The following is an 18,020-nucleotide window of genomic DNA, read 5'->3' as shown; positions in this document are numbered from 1 at the left end:
ATCATGCAATCCAAAATATTTTTACTCAAAAGTAAGTTACAAGCGCAAATTTGTAAACACCTCTAGGTATGAAAAACAAAGCAGACAATTTTCTAGTCAAAATGGTTCGTCGTCGTGATTCTGAGCTATACGCGTTTTCCAATTATTGATTTCTCTTTGTATAGTGACTCATTTCAACTTTAAGAATGGCCGTTAGATCGCAGGGGCGTTCCGAATATTTTCTACTCATAATAGAGATCCTGAAAAGCTAACAAGCTTCCGCCTCATGACTGTCTTTGATTTAATGATTCAAACTAGTAAAATCAAAGAATTAAAATATTTAGAGTCCTAAAAAGTTAGAGGGCATTGAGCTTCGCTACTGCCACTGTTTCGGCTTGACTTGGGAATTTGCGAGAGCAGGAACGACGAGGCGACCGTGACCTCGCCTTAACAAGGAAATGCGTTACGCATTGAGTTTCTCCCGCTCGTTCCGAAAGCGCCGAATCCACGGAGCTTTGCTCTATCTCTCTACAATTTTCGTCCGCGTCTCTATCCGTGCTTTTGCCGGTTGCTGAGTTGCCAGTTTCACCTGGCTTTTGTCAACTCGATCGCGATAATAACCATCCAGTTTACATGTTGCCGCATCTAATATTCTAAGCAACTCTATTATCTAGTGTGTCAGTTCAATTTTGTTTTACATTCTAAAATATTGATCCTATCAAGGCAAATAAATAAACACGAAATTAGACACTCTAAAATTAGAGCCTCCCCCCAATTATCCGTTAGCTCTGAAACTACGTTGTTTTGACATTTCGTTCATTATAAGAAACTGATAAACGTAGGCGTTAATCCAGCTTCGATAAACATCAAAAAATGTCATTTTTTTTCGGCCTAATTTTAATTATGCAAATTGCTACTAAATCACAGTAGTTCTTACTTTAGAGCCACACCTAATCAAAAAAAAAAACACCCGGACAAAATAAACTTTTACTTTATTCGTGTCAACAAAAGGGACACGGCTAAAAGCTTTTGTAGTTCTCAATTAAAGCCCGTTTTTAGTTTCCGAAATCGTTTTCTTGGTCAGAAAGGTCCCTTTATTTGCTTTTTTCCCCACCGAGATGCCCTAGAAACGTTCTCCTTTTTTTGTTAAAAGTTTAGTAATTAAAATCCTCCTTTTCTCTACAAAGTTCCGAGCCTCCGAAAGGAAAATAATTACTACTGTTTTGGCCTGAGACGCACGTTGACAGTGGAGTTATTGCTTTCACAGTCACAGGAAAATATACTCTAAAAGTGATTAAAAGTTAAAATCTGGTCCGAAAACATTTCATAAAAAATTGGGGAGGCCGTGTAGGCGCGTGCATGCCAAAAATGAACGAAAATGTTTATAAACAGGCAGTTTTGTGTGACGTATCCAATGCGCTTGTATGGAGACGTCATCGAAAAGCACCGGTTTTTAGGAAAAGCGTGGCGTCGGTTTTCCGACGTCTACACAACGTTGCCGACGTCTTTAATTGATTTTTGGTATAACATTCGAATAAAACGGCGAAAACCAGTCCGGCGTTTAGTATTTTGATCGTCTCTATAATAAAAGCTTGATAGCCAATTTTTTAACAAAAATGTAGATTTACCTAAGGTAACTTACAAAGACAGTTTTTGAAGATTCTTAAAATAGAACTACCTACTATAATAATTTAAACCTTCAAAGTCACATTTTATATGTAAATATTTATCTCTATTTATGGAGAAAAGTAAGTTAATACACGTGCTTAAATATATCAGTATTTTTAGATTAGCCAATAACTCGCGTGTAAATATAGGTATAATTACAATCGATATGTTTTTCCTCTAGTTCTACCGGCACATTTATTCTGTAGGTGTTTTAGAGGGTTTATTTAGAGAAAATGATAAGGTCAAATCATAGTTCTTTTGAAGATATTGAATAACTGACATTTCTTTAACATAATAAATTGAGATTCACATACAAATTAGAAAATGATGCAAGATCTAAGACATTGTAAAGCTAAAGAATTTAATAATACCTTCTTAAAGCTCTAGAAATGTAAGTCATAGTTGTGTAAAGTTCTCTTACGAAAATACTCATTGTCCTTGCAGATATTGATGCTTACATAAAGTTTATCCTAATATCAGTCCAGACTAGACAACAATATTTACGTAATATATGGGCCCGAACATAATAAGCAATATTATCTAATCATAAGTTTTTTGTTACAAATTCGCGCACACATGCAATTTAGAGTTGAGATCTTTTTTGGCGGTAAAAAAGCTTTCGGTTGTAGAAAAGAGGAAATTTGTTTTTTTAATACTTAATTTGACCGTTATAACAACTGCATTTTGCAAAACAAAAAAAAAGTTATTTTTCTACGAGCTTTTGGTGCAAATCTACCGGTAAACTTGGACTAAACCATGCAAATTCTATCATGCCAACTAAAAAAAAATCAAAAAGTATACCTATTGGAAAAATTGTAAAAACAAAAAAAGGTAACAATCCATATATACGAAAGAGGGGGTTGTAAATCGTACACTGACCATGTAAAAATAAAAAAAGTTCGTACACTCAGCACAGCACGCACGATGCTTTCAACTGGCCTCCGATTTACGCACACTTTGAAAGCTCCGTGTCTCGCGCCGTGCTTCACATCTGTCGCGCTTTTCCACCAATCACAAGCCGCGCTCATTCCATTCGGCTACTATCGCGGCTCTTTCGCCTTCTCCGATCGGAGCTTTGAGCTTTCGGTGTTTTTCTCTATTTCCCGCTATTTGCTTTCTTGCTCGATGCGCCAACTTTTGTGCGACACAGAGTCGGTTTTTATTTTGTTTGCCGCGGACATTGTCTCCATCGTATTTATTTTTAAATCCATATAGAAGGATCCATTAACAAACTTTAATTCCATCACCGTTTAGTTTTCTTAATTTTTTTCCTAATTACTTGATTATATAATTCCTGATCAAGTTCTGTTATTCATTAGTTTTGTTACACTTACCATTTGATCAGGCTTCTATGATACTTCTGCAATCAGATTTGATTGGATGATCAATATCAGTAACTTCCTTTTGCAACTTGCAACATGCAGGGTGTGGAATCGATGCCATAAAAATCACCTAAAATTATGGTCATGTAATTTTGTCACAAACAAACAAACAAAACAAAGATCATGAGTACAGAAGACATCCAGGTGATCGTTAACGACCAACTCCTGAAGGTTGTCTCGGAATATGTTTAGTCCACAAAATTCAACTTGGCAAAGAAAATAAATGTTCTGAAATCACAAGAAGAATAGGCCTCTCCTGGGCAGCCTTTGGCAGACTAGGATTTATCCTTAAATCTAGTAAATTTCCTATAAATTTGAAAAGGAGAGTGTTTGATACCTGCGTGATGCCGGTTCTCACATATGGACTAGAGATAATTTTGCCAATAAACTGTAAACCACCCAACGAGCAATGGAGAGAGCTATGATAGGAATCACTCTAAGGGATAGAATCCGCAACGAGGAAATTCGTAGAAGAACTAAAGTGACAGATGTTCTAAGGCTTGTGGCACAACTGAAATATAGATGGGCTGGTCATGTGGCAAGGCAGGACGACCACAGGTGGGCACATAGGATTCTAGTTTGGAGACCAAACGGAGCATTGGCAGGCCCCAGAGACGATGGCGAGATGATATCCAGAATGTTGCAGGAAGGAATTGAACACGGACTGCTACAAATAAAAAGGCGTGGAGGCATTTAGAAGAGGCCTACATCCAGGAGTGGATAAATACGGGCTGAGAAGAAGAAGAAGAATTTAGTCATTCGTTTTGAAAAACATGACAGTTTTATATTACTTGTGACCAGTACATGTCTAAATTTCAAATTCACAAATACTCGTTAAAGATATAAGTTAAATTGCTTACTTATAATTTTGAGGTGTCTGTACTCACCTTGGTTCAAATGTTTTCTTGGATACAAGTAACATCTCAACATTTGGTCCTAATTGAGCAATGGCAATAACACCATTTCCTATATGTCATCGCAAACGCCTTACTAATTATATCCATCAAATTGAATTTTACTAACAATAGTTTCCTCAAATTTGCTTTTAACCATACACAAACAAATAAATAAACCAAACACAAAACCGAAAGCGTAGCGAATAATATGTGTTGTCAAAATTGGTGGAATAAGCCTAAAACATATTTCGATTTTGGTTCTTTCCAGAAATTAACAAATAAAACGCTGAACTGTTTCAAAGGAGACTGAGAATATTCTTTCCAGAGTAGTCCTGGACGTGTATAATCGATCTCTACGTGAACATTAATTAGTATCAAACTAAAAATCATTTACACCCAGTCTTATTATTTAATCCAGAAACATATAGTTGGTATAATGTAGGTACAAATATTATTACATAAAGGAAAACTTAATGAGAGAATGCCACGTAATATACGCATAGTATACGAAATTGGCCCTTGGCTCTTTGTGTATTGTGCGTAGATTACGCACGTGCCTGCCCTCATTCCGTATTTCGGCGGGCTCTGTGCTCCTGTTTTGCGAACCGGGAGCTCCAGAATTTTGCAATTCGCGTCGCGATGCTCTCTATATATTGAGGTCGATGTGCGATTAGACTGGAATTACCTATAGAAATTCGGCGAGTCTTTGATGTAAAATAAGGGAATTATCCTTTGTTCTCCACTCGTTTTACATTATTGCTACGACTGGCTGCGGATGAGATTCTACTTTTTTTCTAAATTCTCTTTACACTGTTACCGTTCTAATACTTTTGCGTGCCAGAAAAAGAACAATTTTGCATCAAAATACTTAATGTCCCCATCACTTTATTATTTAATATCGGCAGGGTGCAGTACCATCATCAAGCGTTCCTTTCGTTGGTTACGGTTATATAGAAATCTTTAGATAGATTCTGCAGCTGTTAAGTTTGGCGCGAGCCAAACAATAAGCATGTGTTCTTTTTTAAAATAAATGCCGCATATTGTCGTTAAGATTTCCTAGATATACCTGACAGAAAAATATAGAGTCTTAATAAAAGGAATTCATTTCCTGAACTGAATAACGAATTTGTTTTGCAAAAGTGCTAAGCTCCACGCTCATATAGGACAAAAGGGCAGAACAAAATATTCCGATTGAATTCGCCTTAATTTAAATAGTAATTCGGTCTTTATCTCGCGACCTCATTTTAATTCGGCACACGTACGCAATGCGTCATATACTTGCCGGAGTTTAATTGTATCCAGCCCGGCACTTGTGCGTTCGATTCAATTCCCGGCGACAGAAATTCGGGGCTTTACTCAATTTTGGGTTGATTGTAAAACCCCTTTTGTTCGTTCTGCCTGAACATTTATTGCACAAGTTAGGTCTTATTTCAAATTTCGCTCAATAAATTACTAAGTGGACTATTTTTAGTCCGTTATTTTGTATGGTTAAGAAACTTCTAATTGTTCTACGTTACCAGTTTTTCTTAGCCTGAATAAGTCAACAATAAAAGTCGATTTCTGGTTAAACGTGATTATAATTAAAATAACAAAAATTTCACTTAAAACTAATCCTCAACCTTAGTTTTCTTCTTTTGAGTCTCATCTTGCTCGTTAGTGTCCAATTCCCGTTTTGCCCCAATTTCTACCTTATCCGAATCTTTAAAAATATTGTCCATAAAGTCCTGGTACTTCTCTTTATTTGTCAATAAACTCTCCATTTCAGCCTGCAAATTGTAATACTAACATTATGATGCAAGGGTAACCCAAACAGATAAAACTTACTGTTTTAGTAGTATCCGTTTTAGTTGTATCTGCGTTCTTTATGCCATAGTCATTTAACTCCGCTTGTGAACTGCTTGAGGTATTGCATTTTAGTATTTCTCGAAGAACCATCGTAGCGTAAGAGGCCGGATTTAATGTGAAAGACACTACAATTGCTTTGTAATGTCCATCTGTAATTCATCATTAGTTAGGGTATAAAAATTGAAAAAAAAATCAACTTACTTTCAACCGTTTGAGGCTCTTGCGCTCCGTTTAGTTCTTCCACATCTGAACGAATCAAATTATCTGTCGGATCGTTATAATATAAAATTTTCCATTCCAGGTTTTGAGCCGTCTGTACCAATTTCCTGTACGTCCCACTTAAGTTGTAAGTCCTTCAAAAGATAAACGAATTACAAATGGATATTTTTTAACTTAAAAAACTTACTTGACTTTTTGTTTTGGCATCTCTAATTTCAAACCGTATTCCTCAATAACTTGCTTGTAGTCATCTTTTAAATTATCAGGGTAAACTACGTCATAACCGGGCAGAGGCAAAACCACATCAAATATTGAATATTTGTCAAGTTCTTCAGATGAAAGGGGTCGTACTGTCGTTGTTTTTTCCTCTTTTTTGACCTCGAATTCGGTACTGGATTTTTCATCTTTATTTACAACTAAAAACTGCAATACTAAGAACTAAATTTTGGAAATATGTAAAACCATACCTGCATCACATTCTGGTGTATCAACCTCAACCACTTCCTCTTCTAATTCATCAACAAGAATTAAATCACCTTCAACAGGCTTTAGACCAAATTTCTGAATTCGTTTGGAGGCCATTTTGTTCCAAATTAGACTTTGAAATGAGTGGATGTACATAAGACGGATACCTCTCGGTATCTACGATTTAAATATTAATGTAACAAGTTATAACCTAAGTGACTTTCCCTTACAAATTCCAAAGCATTAACATAGTCGTTGCCGTGATGTTTGGACAGCCCTTCCAGCAATTTCTTTTCTAAACTGTTTTGTCGTTTATCACACAACTGGAAAGCTTTAGCAGCATCGCCAGTGTCTGCATAAATTTTCTTTGCAGTGTTTATGAGTAATGTGGGGTCATCACCTGGTTTTACTTTCAGTATAAGGTTGACAGCCTTAAATTACAAATTAAGTTTAAACCTCACTTGTTAGTTCACCACAACATTAGGAAAGTCAGCTTGTAAGTGGTAAATAGTTAATTGAATAAATGCTTACATCTTTCCAGGCACCTTGCAACAACTTAATCCCAATCAAATAAGTGGGCACCTGCTTGTCATTACCAAACCTTTGCAAACCATAGAAATTTATAAATCCATTCTCTTTGACATGATTTAAAGAAGCCTCAATTAATTCATCATCTGCCTTAACATTTCTCAAAGCAATCCTAAACTGATTTCCACTCAAATCACCCAATTTGAGGCTGTGTTTCTTAAACTCCACATTGCCAACTTTCAAATTTCTAATTCTATTTAAATTTGAGAGCAGTTTTGCAGGCTGGTATTTCTTGATGCAACACCACTGACTGGTTTTACCACGTTTGTCTTTTACACCAGCATAAGTCACCCTTGCTGGAGGTATATGAAGTGCTTGAGCAATTTTGAAACAAGCATCCATTGTGTCCATCATTTCCTTGTAAACTATGAAGTGAACAAATTCTGGTGTGTTTGCAGGCCATTCTGAACGATTGTCTTTACCTAGGAATTGTTATGCAATCAAGAAGTTTCCTGAAAGTTTTTACTAGACTGAAATAACACTTACTTTGTTTATCCCATTTTTTGAATTCCATTACAGTTTTTCCATCCTTTACAATAGTGGAAGCTACCACATTTTTACCAAAGTAACTTTTCACACATGAATGAATTTCCTTTCTTTCCTCTTTGCTTAAACTGTCTGCATCTAGTTCAACTGGACTGCCTTCACCTAAAGTTACTAAAGTCTTAATGGAATCCCAAGTGGTTTGAGGCAACTTTGCTATAGGTGAGTCAACTTTCTCTTTATATGAGGTACTATCAGCTGAAGGGTTAAAGTTTTTGGGCACCTTAACATCAGTCAATTTAGCAATCCTATGGTCTTTATCAATTTCATTTACTTGAAAGTCTGAAAATCTAGCCTTAATAACTGCAGGATAACCATCCAAACAGCTGATATACTCTGTGATTCCAACTTCGCACTCAGTCAGTTGATCTTGGTGTCTGTAGGAGGGCTTTTGGATTGGAAAAGGCCCTTGTCTATTGTCTGAAGAAAAGTTGTTTTTCTTTGGGAAGCGCTTGCCTTTTCCACCAAACTTTCCACCTCTTTTATGCTGATTTTTGTTAAAATGCGACATGATTTTCAAGAGAAAGTTTATTATTTTTTAGCTTATTTAGGTAAGTCTTTTAATACAAATATGCAACCACTAAACTGAAAAGTTTAAAAGTTAGGTTAATGTACGATTTTGAGGTTAGGTGCTTTAACGTTTTACAATTCTTCTTATATTTATTAACAGAGAGACAGGAATGAGAGGCGCATCGATAAGTAGGCATGGGCGAAACTAAAAATTCGATATTAGCTAGAAATAAAAAATCGATTTATTAAAATCATCGTATATTTTTCATATAATCTGTAATATAAACGCGACAAATATAAACATACAAATATAAATATATACAGCCACAATAATAAATATGTCTAACACATATAATAGTTTTTACCATGTAGTAATATACAGGCTAGGTTGACATGCTTAAGTATATTTTTATCTTAATTAATATAAAAAAATCAGTTTCTTTGCTTAAGAGATCATATTTATACACAATATGTATATTGTAGCACGTTATTATGGAAGGCAAATTGTGGAATTTTGATAGTATTTAATAATGTGTATAACTAATAATATGCTTATATACGTTTGTTAATATACAGTTAATTAAAAGAATTATTTTTGATTCGCAATTTTTGTGGCAAAGGCTAGATAAGATGAAGAACACAAAAATATGCAGATAGGATCAAGAAAATTTAAAAATGAGACTCTACATCGTTATATAGATAGAGAGCTGTAATAATTACATTTAAGTAAGCTTTACCCTGAGGTTCTACCATAAAACTACAACACATTATGTATATCATATAGTATGGTGACAATTGCGTACATAAAGCACCCTGTTTCTTTTTAATTATCTTAGTTAGGGTTTTGTAATTTTAGAAATCAATTCAATCAGTTCAAATTTTGAAACGAATAAAGGCACTCATTTTAACTTTATCGAACTTTTCGGATTAAAACCAAATAAAACTCGATCAGCAAGCCGTTAATAATATCGATAGTATAGGTACTTATAAGGTCTTATATAATAATACATTTACAACATAATCACAAAACTTTAGGCTAATATAAGTATTATGAGTAACATTTTTAATAATCTAGACACAGCACGTTATCCTCAAATTTAACATATTATATCGAGTGCACATACAACTTAATATACCAAATGTTCATGCACTAAGATGGAAACAACTGAAAATTCGATATATTTTGTGAATCAGTCAACTGTATAAACTTTATAATTTTGAGCGACAAAAAACACTTTAACACCAATTATTAACGTATTCTAAAACATGCCTGATAACGTCAGTCAGTCTCGAAACTAGCTAATTTGTTTAAAACCGCCTACAACTATAACATTAATGAGGTATCTGGTTTATCGTTTCGTGCATGAATTTCTGGTAAGACCTATTTTAAAGGAGCTTTGAATTTCACTTCTCTCTCTTTTTTAGGGGCTTTTAGTGACTTTGATCGGAGCGGGGGAGGGGTGGAATGCACTTCCGGTAGCCGAAGACTGGCTGTGGAATTTTGTTGGATGAATGGAGATTTTTTTGGGAATTGCGTTGCCACCAATGGTATCCATGTTTGGGGTCGTTGAGGCTGCAGCTTTCCAGTCGAACCTACTGTATTGTGATAATAATGGTATACCTAGTCTTTTTCCTTAATTTATGAAGAGAGAAATGAAAGAGTCACTTACAAATGGGGCTGTAGGGAGTACTAATTCGGGTTTTAGCCAGCTTGTACGCTTGTGAGCGTACCAAACCGGTTGTACCAGTATTGACAGCGTCCATTGACATGCTTCTACTGTTCGTTTTAGCCCATAAGGCATTTCGTTTGTCTCTATTTCTCTCGTCAGTTAATCCACTTAAATGTTCGTTGAGGGCATACAGTTTTTGTGTAATGTCCTTGCCTGGAAAAGCATTGAATTGCCAGTAGGTAATAAATAGCATTCTTAACAAATTACTATTCAGCTGAAATGGGAATTGCCCTAGAGAATCGGGTGAAAATTAATGGAACGTCAGTGATAATCGATAAAAGGGCTTGTTATTAGCAAAAGGGGTTTATTTGCTCCAACAAGGCTTGGAAATTTATCGTAAGTTCTAACCAGTAATTATTGAACAAAAACAATTAATGTTTGCCCATTTACCATCTGCATTTTTGCAATAGTTGTTTTTTTTTGAATTTTTCTTGTCATCAAAATTTACACTCGCCATTGTAGACACGTTTCAGCCTCAAAATAGCTACGAAACTTAGTCAGAGGAAGCATTCTGTGATTTATGGGCTCACCTACATAAGCACGCAACCGAACGATAAATGTATAATCGCACTTTTAAATCACCCATTAATTTCAGCGATACCGCAATAAAAAAAACTCAAAATCCGGAACCAAATTTAAATTATACAGCTTACCTATGATGGCGTCAAGAACCGTTTTGAGCATAGGCCGGTGTCGTAAAACTCTCTCCAGTTTCATTCTGGACCAGCAGAGATATGTGCAGTCTTCTTCTGCCGTGATTGTCACTTGGAAAACGTCATCAGATTGTTCGTGATTGGCCTCCCATTCTGGCGAATCAACGAACTGATGTTGATTGATAAAATGTAGATGTGTATCGTCACATGTTACCCTCATTCTGCACAAAAATATGATTACTCGATTAACATTGAATAATTTACTCATAGGTTATATCCCGAGACGTTCAAGTTTTATCGGGTAAACTGTGCATAGGTGATTTTTTGCAAAATTTTGCTTGGAAAATGATTGAGACTAAATAATTCGACGATAAAATCCTGAGACCGCAGGTCGAAGGATTTTTTCCAAAGAATTATTTAGTCGAAACCATTTGCCTAAAAGAAAAATTTTGCAAAAAACCTACCAATGCACATTTTACGTGATAAAACGTGAACGCCGAGGGGTATATGTCAAGATTATTTCCTGAATATATGTGTCCTCTTTGTAGTCCTGGGAGTACAGTTTTCAATTTCTTGATCAATTTCCACAATATTAGAATTTCCAAAGCGTGACATTTTAAATCGCGGAATTTTTCACAAACTGTTTTGAATGTTTGTATTACAAACAGCGGCGTTACTATGGAGACCACCCCGGCTTACTACAGATTTTCGTTCAGCCATGTATATTTTTGTTTACATTTCAAATTGACAATCATACGTCAAAATATTTTAATTTATGTAATTATTTAATGAAAAGTACGTTACAGTGATTTATTAATTGTTAATATTGAAGAAGATAACTTAAATTTTATAAGTGCCTAAATCCCGTTTCGTTTAATATCAAATTTTCTTCAAAAAACGTATTCGAAAAAGGTAGGTGGTGTTTAATCACTGTTAAATTTTAGCAGTCAGGGATTTAATCAGTATAAAACGGTTTCCATTGGTGGAACTAGAAAGGTTCTCGGAATTTGATTGGCTGCTGGTACAATGAAGGAAATAATCATTGGAATTGAATAGTATGCTATTTCTCACCTTCCCTTGAGCAAAATTGATAATCTTTCGTCGGCAGGGCTCACATTCTCCACGGCGTATATATCACCGGATTCTAAGGTCTGAACTTTTGCCTCCTTAACAAGCTCCTTAAAGTGCTTTTTACTTACTTTCAGCGGCTTAAATACCTGAAACGTTGAAAGAATATTTAATAGCACATGTAATATATTCAGTGCCTTGAAGGAATAAGACAAAAATTAAGTTAGAAAAAAGTGAGTAAACTCAGGAAGCTGTCGTTTCATGTTAACGCGGACCACAATAGGACCACTTTCTAACAACTCGCCTCCGCAACACGCAAACTTTCTGAATGCATTAAAGTTGCCTGATAACCTTTTAAACTTTGACGGCTCAGCAAAGTCGAACGACCAAAAGAAGAGGAAATCCGGTTTCGAAAATAAAAAGGGTAATCGCATTACGAAAGTGATTTTGAGAGAAATCAGACGATGGAGTGTTTTTGTTATAAAAGTGAAATTAACGCATTTTCAGGCTCCTGTTTTAATAAACTTATCAGAAACTAATCGCAAGTAAGCTGAAAACTAGTACTCGATAATAACCTCAAGTCATGCACTCTACACTAAAATGGAATAAGGGTAAGGGCACAATATGAAAGTCACGCAAATTTGCATATAAATTACACACGTGATAGGTGCGGATTGGTCTTTACTCGAATCAATTATTCCAACAACTTACCTTAATGTAGAGTTCGGTTAAGTCCAAGGTAAGTGTAGGTGGTAAAAACCTCCAAGTTAACAAGGCAGTATGTGTACAATTTAATATCACTATAATTAAATTCCATAATAAAATATCGGGGGCGCACACTTCGACTCCTCCCCATATGGCTAGAAAAAAATATCCGAAAGAGAGTAACGCCCTGAAACAAAATGTATTATCAGAAATTTGTAAACTATCTGGATAAATGACAACTTGGTGAGTGTGAAGCAGGCTTTTTTACGCAATTTCTGTGCAAAACACGCAATTGCGTGTTCTTTTTAAGTCGCCACTTATCCTGATCACATTTCGATAAGATATACGGTATATGAAACTTGCTGAATCAGTTTTTCTTTCAGATTGTATCAATCGAAAATTGTTTAGCACGTTGAGGTTATTTTATGTGGAAAATAAGAGAACTTCTGCAGATACGCTTAACACAGCTGATTTTTATTAAACTAAATGAGTGAAAAATAAGACGTGAAAAGCAGAATTTCAGAGCAGAATTTGAATCGTCTGGACAGTTGATCAAGAAGCATCACTATTTAATTTATTGATTTTTTTTTGAAAAATTAAAAAAACTGAAGTGCTTTTTTTGTACTTATTTCACCTAATTTAAGGTACTTTGGTATAGATATGTCCTTTGCTGTGCATTGGAACCCTCCTGGAGCAAAATAAAAAATTACCAAAATTGCACTTTTCGTCACAACTGTCAAAATCCTGTACATAAACCCTTAAAACACTCCTGGTTTGGTGGTTTTTCACCTGACAAGGTGTTTTACAGTTTCGTCTAGTTGTGAACGAAATTTTAACAGTTTTGACTAGTCTAGCAGCTATCACGTGACCTTAAATACACATCTTCCTTACCCTACAAAAAAAAATAATTTAAGCTTAATTTACTACAGTTTTTGTATTCAATAAATCATATCTTTGCATAACAGAGTTACACCTGTTTCACAAAACTGGCGCTAAATTTTGTTAAATAGTAGCTGAAAAGTTTTTTGAAATGCAAAAACTTTTTGATATCTGCTTTACCGCAAGGGAAATTAAAATGCATGAACGAGCTAAATCCATTTTAAATCATAAAGCAAGTTTTATATGAGAAAAGCTATATCCGGGATGTTGAAAGCTTAAACTGTCCCATGTTTTCCAATTTACTGTGGTTACTTACCTAACTAATAAAACGCTTTGTTTAAAACTTCCAGGCACTAAAAATGCCGCGGCAAAAAAGAAATTTGCCGTTTGAAATAGATTGTGCTGGGCCGGTGTCCATTCCTTGCACATGGCCCAGGAAGAATCATCGATGGTGCCTACAACGAAAAAGCAAAATCATGTGACAGCTGGGTTGGTTTTGCTGCATCGGATGCACTAAGTTTCCACATTTGCATACATCAATGAGTTAACTGTTGGAAAAGCAAAGCCAGGTTTTCCTTCGTTTATTTCGAATACGTGGCGTCAGCTAGGCGGCCACAAAAGCAGTTGCGATTGTCTCGATCTTTGGATACTTTGATTAAAATTGAACACGTTTTACGTTCACTTCGAGTTGGTATTGGAAGAGAACAAATAAGAGACAAAAACTACGTTAAGCAATAATAGTGAAAAAGTTTCGAAACTCTTCACCTAAATCACTTCACAGAATCCAAGCTTAGCCTAACCTAACCCAACGAGTAAACTAAGGTTTGTCTGATGGTGGACATTGAATTTAAAACTATTTTAACCATGCAAATTCCAGTTATCCAGACATCCATTAGTTTATTTAGAGACATAAGTGGCGTGGATAATACAGGTCTTAACAAACTGTGCCATTTCGCTCTAAGGCCCATTACACATTCATGAAAATATGCTGCTGGCAGAAATGGAATGTAAATTGTTGCTTTCGGTCGACTCGAGAGATCAGCCTGGATGAATTATAAAATAGTTTGAAGACTGAATGGCCTAAATAAATAGTACGGTTTGCTAAAATTGTATGTTGTTTATAATAATAACTAATTTGTAATTTATAAAACGTACACATGTTGAGAAAGTTGTACGTTAACAAGCCCAATCACTTAGCGTGACTTGATACTATAATTCGTGTGTCATGCATATGCTTGAATAGTTCAAATGAATCATTTTTTCCAATTTAAAATAGAAATTGCAAATTTAATTTTATTTATATTGTTGGCCGCAAATATGTTGCCCACTTTAGGCTTTATGTCCTCTAAAGAAAGTAAATTTCTTCCTTCTGGGAAAGTAAATAAAAGTATCAAGTTCAAAAAGATCGGAGAAAACTTGTTTAAACAGCGCTTAGCGTTTCTCTTCCGGTAACTGATAGCCAAAGCTTTTATATTTGGTTTTCCTCTTACTTTAATTACTTACCATTAATCATCTGATAGTCATAATCCAGTTCGGTGCTATTCGACACGTTATAGTAAAAATCACTAGTGTTCCACGTGACCAAATTTTCTACATATGTGTAATTCGATTTAGTTGTTGAGTTGAATTTAGAAATAGTCCGATTCAATTCCACGTGCATGTTCGTTTTCGGTTTAACCTTCAGTTTCAGGATAGAAAAATTCGTTTTTACAGGAACCAGGTTGGTGGAGTAAGTCCTTGACTGGATCACAGATATTTCCATAATTATGTCACTGAAACAAACCAATCTTAATTAAGTGTTTATACAAATTGTTACGATCGTATTGTGACGCTGATTAAGAGCTTTGATACCAGTTTATTACAAAACTTAACTAAGGTAATTCGATAAATGTGAAAGGGCAATTTGGGTGGCCGTTCAAACACGCAAAATGCAAATATAATTGACACTAAGACCACGAAGTTTTTGGGGGATTTAACCCCCTAATCAAAATTGGGAGGGAAATTATTTGGGGAAAGTAATTTTCCTTCAAAACTGCCAATTACAGGTACGGGTTTACTGTAACAGCGACTCAAAGGAGTGTCGTTTGACTAATATTAATTTTCCCAAATGTTGTATTTTTGCGTATTATACATAATTACGGGAAATCGATAAAACATTCTATTTTCAGTCTGATGAACGTTTCAATCGAATTTTCCATTGTTTACGCCTTTGTCCCGAGGTAAACATTGTTTTCTCGTTAATGGCGGTACTTGGAAATATTGGAAACGACATCGGCCTTCTGTGTCATTAGTTTTGTTTTCAGTAGATGTCTAAAGTGATGCCAATAGTTCAGAAAAGTAACATTTATTTCAAACTCATTTAAGAAAACAGTTTAATATGCCAAGACTAATCTTATAAAGTCACTGAATCAGGAAGTTAATTTAATTTGATGATAGGCAAATTTAATTTTTCTTTGTCACGACACACCCGAATCGGTCATTAATAATTTTTGTGTTAACTGGTTAATTAAAATTTGTCTACATTCACAAAAATTTTATCAGCAGTTTGTCATTATTTATTGACCTATGACACACGTTTGTTTATGTAGTTCAGATAATTGTTGATTTTATTTTTGGATTCAGGATATTTTTTTCAATTTAAATGTGTTTACTATTTACAGTACCTCAACACAATGGGTAGTTTGTGATTGGCAAAAAAAAGCATTATTTTAGACCAATCATAAACGGCAAATACTACACATGTGAGTTTACCATTATACGAGTAGTGTATTGAAATTCAATAATAATAGGGGTTGAGGTTAAGGTCATAATCGTCAAATACAACCTGTGCAGTTTGGATCGAACTACAATATGTCACCATTAGTAAGATTAGAATTTACCTTATTCATCGATAAACCTACAAAATTGTTCAAAATAATATAATTATCTACTTAGACTGGAAAGTCATAGAGGTATGGAAATTTCAAAACTATACGTGATAAGAAAATATAGCAATTGCAAATTAGTATTAAGTAAGTGACATATACCATGTCATGTGATCATTTCATCAGAAAGTCTTTACAGAAGGCTCTTACTAATAGCGTTCTTACGATGACTTTCAAGAGAGATGAACATACAAATTAACAACTTAGCGGCCAAGATAGTGCAAAAGAAATGTTGGCAGACCTCAAAAAATATGGCGTCACAAAATCCAGAAGGTTTTCGGGAAAACTGGATGAGGACTGCAATGAACAAGCAAAAATGGAAAAATATGGAAGATGTCTACATTCAGGAGTAGATGAGAACAGTCTGACAAGAAGAAGAAGGTTAGTGCAAAACAAGTATGTGGCGTGAAAATCCATTTACTTTATATTAGTACAAAACAATATACCTAATAATAAGAGTTTTGTCAGTAATGAGACTCATTAATGAAAGATTTTGCATTCGTTATCGTCCATTAAAAAAGGCTGTTAACACATGCTCGACGGAAAAAAGACTTGAATGTACATCAATTGAAAAATTGTCATTGCAGGAAATTTACCAATAAAACTGTCAAAGATATGCACACAATCTAAATTGAAACTGTCAGCTCGAAAACTAGCGGAAATTGAAAATAGAGTGTTTATCAAATACTGGAAATTCTGTAAAAGATGTGCAATCTATTTTAGTTTTTCTAGTTATTATTTGCAGGGCTGTTAATTAAAAAAACACTGTGGTAATGAGAAATTCATAAACAAGACAGATTGATGTTTTAATCATAGTGCAAAATGCCAATTTAACTGAAATGTGTGAGTAAGTCTTCCAGTGCAGCATTTGCGTAAGTTTCAACCAAAAAAGCTACTTTTTTTAACCAATCACGATTTACGCAAATGGTGCAAATGTAGACTTGCCATTACAATTAAATAAATACTCTACACAATTAAACTCAATTTAATTAGATTGAGTCTATTATATTTTACCAGAGTATCCTTTATATTACAGAATTCATTTCACAAAGAAAATATTATAAATTAATTGCTTTTTTAATAGATTGTAATTGAAGTTCTTTACTTCACATTTTCGGAAATTTTAATATAAAAACATTATTAACAACGTGAATAAAGTTCAGCATTTACTACACTGTAATGGATTACTTTGAACTTTAATGAAAATGAATGGCATGCCAGGAAAATTGGCCTGACTGAACTAATTGGAAAACAAAGACAAATTGGTCTAAATGCTTCCAAAAAAAACGTCCCGATATACATAAACATTAACATAAAAATAGAAATAGTTAACCTAAACAATTAATGGAGACAAATTTACTTACAAAGAACATTTCAATTTTAAGTCTTCTTGCGAGTCAAACACTTTTTCCGTAAATAATAACAACAACAATTGCGTTATGCATAGTTCGACTTTCTCACAATGTTTTGAAAACGTATCTGACGTTCCTGTGGCGGCGTGACCGCCCGTACGACACGCCCAGAACTACTGCTTCCCAGAATGTTTTCCGAGACGAATCCAGATCGATTTTCCAGGTTGCTTCACTTGGTCAACTACCTCATTGTGTATAATACATTCTAGCCAATCGATATTTCGGAAGAGGAACTGAATCAAATTCGAACGCGTATGATGCCTCATTTGTTTGATATCGAGTGGAAGACGTGGATCGTTTTGATATTAGAGATATAAATGGTTCGTTGTCGACATTCTTAAATATTTAATTTTATTAGAAAAGTTTGATTAAGACCCTCACTTGATGTTTTATGGCGTTTTTCGAGAAAAGTCGTTAAACCTTGTCACTTACAGACTTAAATGCCAGCCCACATATTGCTCGTAAAATGAATAAAAGCATGGAATGACCCCATATAATATAATCGATGTTTAGTGGGTTAAAAACATCTTAAACCACTATAGGAAACAGACTAG

At 34.8% G+C, this 18,020-nt stretch overlaps 3 protein-coding genes and 1 long non-coding RNA gene across 9 annotated transcripts in view; 1 reads left to right on the top strand and 3 right to left on the bottom strand.

The window, feature by feature from the left end:
• Nucleotides 1-2,631, bottom strand: part of Tet (Ten-Eleven Translocation (TET) family protein) — a 28,353-nt gene extending 25,722 nt beyond the window's left edge. For 4 of the 5 annotated variants that reach the window (XM_081986094.1, XM_081986099.1, XM_081986096.1 and 1 more), the window contains exon 1: nucleotides 2,449-2,584. The gene's annotated coding sequence lies outside the window, so the exon portion shown is untranslated. Of the gene's footprint in view, nucleotides 1-2,448 lie in introns of all 5 variants that reach the window. The other variant, XM_081986095.1, reaches the window with a different exon arrangement.
• Nucleotides 2,632-5,482: 2,851 nt separating this feature from the next.
• Nucleotides 5,483-8,199, bottom strand: Pus7 (pseudouridine synthase 7). Its single transcript, XM_081986835.1, has 8 exons — nucleotides 7,529-8,199; nucleotides 6,986-7,464; nucleotides 6,685-6,885; nucleotides 6,457-6,631; nucleotides 6,177-6,405; nucleotides 5,972-6,123; nucleotides 5,750-5,919; nucleotides 5,483-5,691 (listed from the first exon to the last, which is right to left on the bottom strand). Exons 1-8 carry the CDS (start codon nucleotides 8,094-8,096, stop codon nucleotides 5,533-5,535), a joined length of 2,133 nt encoding a protein of 710 aa, XP_081842961.1. The 5' UTR covers nucleotides 8,097-8,199; the 3' UTR covers nucleotides 5,483-5,532.
• A 323-nt stretch (nucleotides 8,200-8,522) lies between these two features.
• On the bottom strand, nucleotides 8,523-17,894 carry LOC145733823 (popeye domain-containing protein 1-B-like). 2 transcript variants are annotated; one of them, XM_081986839.1, is made up of 8 exons: nucleotides 17,419-17,894; nucleotides 14,634-14,902; nucleotides 13,447-13,585; nucleotides 12,258-12,438; nucleotides 11,550-11,695; nucleotides 10,479-10,699; nucleotides 9,766-9,978; nucleotides 8,523-9,691 (listed from the first exon to the last, which is right to left on the bottom strand). In XM_081986839.1, the coding sequence occupies exons 2-8, from the start codon at nucleotides 14,890-14,892 to the stop codon at nucleotides 9,477-9,479; spliced, it is 1,374 nt and encodes a 457-aa protein (XP_081842965.1). In that variant the 5' UTR covers nucleotides 14,893-14,902; nucleotides 17,419-17,894; the 3' UTR covers nucleotides 8,523-9,476. The 2 variants fall into 2 exon arrangements, with proteins under 2 accessions (XP_081842965.1, XP_081842966.1); XM_081986840.1 differs by having other exon boundaries at nucleotides 8,523-9,688.
• On the top strand, nucleotides 15,968-16,523 carry LOC145733832 (uncharacterized). Its single transcript, XR_014179286.1, has 2 exons — nucleotides 15,968-16,081; nucleotides 16,233-16,523. It is a non-coding gene; the product is annotated as an uncharacterized LOC145733832 (long non-coding RNA).
• Nucleotides 17,895-18,020: the final 126 nt, after the last annotated feature.

The sequence above is a fragment of the Ips typographus genome, linkage group LG9 (assembly GCF_016097725.1).
Source record: "Ips typographus isolate SLU linkage group LG9, UJ_Ityp_2.0, whole genome shotgun sequence".
Lineage (NCBI taxonomy): Eukaryota > Metazoa > Arthropoda > Insecta > Coleoptera > Curculionidae > Ips > Ips typographus.
This window is presented reverse-complemented; position numbering and strand designations above follow the sequence as displayed.